At 43.6% G+C, this 3114-nt stretch overlaps 1 protein-coding gene across 1 annotated transcript; it reads right to left on the bottom strand.

The window, feature by feature from the left end:
• Positions 1-1293: 1293 nt before the first annotated feature.
• Positions 1294-2023, bottom strand: LOC116819419 (olfactory receptor 5AR1-like). The gene is given in 2 exon segments (XM_032771121.2): positions 1294-1959; positions 1961-2023. Coding segments are annotated over 2 exon segments (729 nt in total).
• Between the last annotated feature and the right edge of the window lie 1091 nt (positions 2024-3114).

The following is a 3114-nucleotide window of genomic DNA, read 5'->3' as shown; positions in this document are numbered from 1 at the left end:
ATCCGTTCTCTTGGAGGTCCCTGCGGAGCCCAGGGCCTGGGACAAATTGCCCCACTTGCGTCTCCCCAGGTGGCCCTGGGTTTTACTCACCCCTTCGTAGCATGTTGGGGAAACGAGAACAGCAATGACTCAGCAGATGATTTAATAAGTGACAAACATCCATAAAGTTTGACTCCAATGCCTCGCTTTACATTTTGTAAGCTTTGTGCTGAAGAAACTGGTGAAGTTGAGTTATTCATTTGGAGACATTTTGTTGTTTCTTCCTCCACCCCCACATGTATATATTTTAGTATAAACACTGATTTCTGTCTGTGTGACAAGAAACAGGGGAGGGGTAAAGGGGTGAAGGGAAAGCACTCTAACATCTATGCCCCCATTTCCTGTTCCTTATTTCCCCTAAATTCCTCTCTCTGACCATAGCACAATCTCACTCCTCACCCCTCCCATGGGGTACAAAATAGGTGGGACAGTAGGTGTGCATTTCAGGTATATTTGGGCCTGCTAAGAAGGAGGAGGTGAGAATGGGGACACAGGCAAGCCTCTGTGGTTTCACAGCTGGGAACAGAACACTGGGAAACAGACTCTGCCGGCGTGTAGAGCTATGGATATGTTTGCTTGAAACTAACCCCAATAAACATTGCATTGCCTGCACTTCGGTCTTCTGGTCTTCTGTTTTCTGTCTGCGTGACAAGAATCAGAGGAGGGATGAAAGGAAAGCCCTATAACACTCCTATCTTCCCTCCGTTCATAAATCATAGTGGGGCTTAGGTGTCTGGCCACAAGGAGTGAGTCAGCAGTGCACATGTTCAGACCAAACAAAATAAATTAATTAATTACTGAAATAATTTAACAATCATAAAGTTTCCAGGGTGTTTTCAGTGCAAAGTATATGAGATATATGCTACTAAACATTCACAGCAATGTCTCATGAGTCTAGAATGATCTCACAAGTTCAGAGTCATCGATGGAATGGTGACTTTCTTGTGGATGTGGTGGCTGGGAATATTTTAAGCCCTTAAATTTGATGAGTGAGATTACTATAATAAATCAATGTCTTTGGTGAGTGGGAATGGCCAGGTACACTGCCATAATGGATGGGAATGTCTTCGGCTGATATCTATGCTAAATGGGAATGCACCAGACTTGGGGCTGAGGTAACTGAAGAAAAAGTCAAGTTCCCACCATCCCTACTGTGAATCCTGGTGCTCAATCAGCTGCCAAATAATTTAGGGAGCCTTTTTTTTTGGCAACACATTGTTGCTTTCACAGAAAGAACTGGCTCCCTCTTCATGGCTATTTCCTACTCCTTCCCATGGCTTTCTTGAAGGCAGCTTGCACGTCCTTGTTCCTGAGGCTGTAGATCATTGGGTTCAGCATGGGTGTGACCGTGGTGTAAAACACAGAGACCACTTTCCCAATGTCCATGGAGTAGCTGGAGGAGGGGCGGAGATAGGTGAAGAAACCTGGGCCATAGAAAAGCAGGACGGTGAGGAGGTGGGAAGCACAAGTTGAGAAGGTTTTGCGTCGGCCCTGAGTTGAGTGGATTTTCATGATAGTGGATAGTATATAAGCATATGATGTGGAAATCAGCAGGAAGCAACTTCCACTTACTGCTCCACTGAGCAGAAAAACCAACACCTCATTAAAATAGGTGTCCATGCAGACCAATTTGATCAAAGGAGAGATCTCACAGAAGAAGTGATTGATTTTATTGGGACCACAGAAAGGTAGCCTGGCTATGAAGAACGTATGTAAAGCTGAGTAGATAAAGCCACCTATCCATATAGCAATGGCAGAGCACATACAAGTCCTGCGGTTCATGATGGTTGCATAGTGCAAAGGCTGGCATATTGCCATGTAGCAGTCATAAGCCATTAGGGCAAGGAGAAAAGATTCAGATCCAGCAAAGGAGATGAGAAAGTACAGCTGGGCCAAGCAACTGGAGAAGGAAAGAGATTTAATCATTGGTACAAACGGCAAATGTCACTATCATATTGGGAGAGTGGAAGAAGATGTATGACATGTCGAAGAGGACAAGTTTTAAGGACCAGAAAAAAGTACATAGGGTGTGGAGAGTGGTATCGCCACCCAGATAAGCCCAGCAAAGTGGGAAGATTGCCAGCGTGCAGCAGTAGAGAGCATCAGGAAGCACATGAAGAGTAACTGCTGCTTGCGTGAAGCTGCAAGAGCCCAGGGTCTGAATCTGTCAGCTATGCTTGATTGCGCCATGTCTGCCTTACCGCTGCATGCAGAACAAAAAGGATGATATACTACAAGTGAACCACATTGGTATAATACAAAGACAGTTGGAAAGAGAGAAGTATATGTACTGCTAAACATACGCTGCAGACTCATCTCTTAGTTTTCAGATCCACATCTGTAGTTCCAGGGAAACATTTCTGTCTATCAAGGGCTCTCTCTAAACATAATAAGCTTAAGCACTAAGTTTATTATATTGTCTATATTATTAGCTTCTAGATAATTCCATGTACCTAAATAATAACACTTGCCATGTTCAATATATATCTGGCTGCAGAGTCGGCAAATGTACATGCATTCATCAAGGAAATTCAGCAGCTACCCAAAGTTATATTTTATGTTTCAAATATTTTTCCCATCTAATGAACAGATTCTTTTTAAATAAAGGTTTAAAGCTCCGTAAAAATCGTAACTTCTATCAGGGCTGGTGGAAATTTTCTGCCCCAAAACACAATACAATCAATGCTGGAATCCATCTGATTCAAGAGAGAAAGTCCATGCTAAAGTTAATATGTTTAGGTGTTTCTGCTTATAGTGGACAGAATGAATTCCTGAATTCCCTGGCAACCTGGGCAGCAGTAACCTGAGATGGTTGAGATCAGGATCCTCACAATAAGGAGGGGAGAGAGCGTAGCAAAATACACGACGCCATGGACTTTCAGAAAGCAGACTTTGCCCTTAGAGGAGAACTAGTTGCATGGATCCTGTGGGTCAATCACTAAAGAGGGGAAAGGAGTCGCAGAAGCTGGATGTATTTTGAAGAGAACTCATGAAGGGAGTGCAGGAACAATATGACAGATGATGTTCAGCAAAAAGCTGAATTACACAGGGCTTTCTGTGGCCTGGGCTTCACAG

This window comes from Chelonoidis abingdonii, unplaced genomic scaffold (assembly GCF_003597395.2).
Source record: "Chelonoidis abingdonii isolate Lonesome George unplaced genomic scaffold, CheloAbing_2.0 scaffold3560, whole genome shotgun sequence".
Lineage (NCBI taxonomy): Eukaryota > Metazoa > Chordata > Testudines > Testudinidae > Chelonoidis > Chelonoidis abingdonii.
The sequence above is the reverse complement of the archived record's forward strand: the minus strand, read 5'-3'. Positions and strand labels throughout refer to the sequence as shown.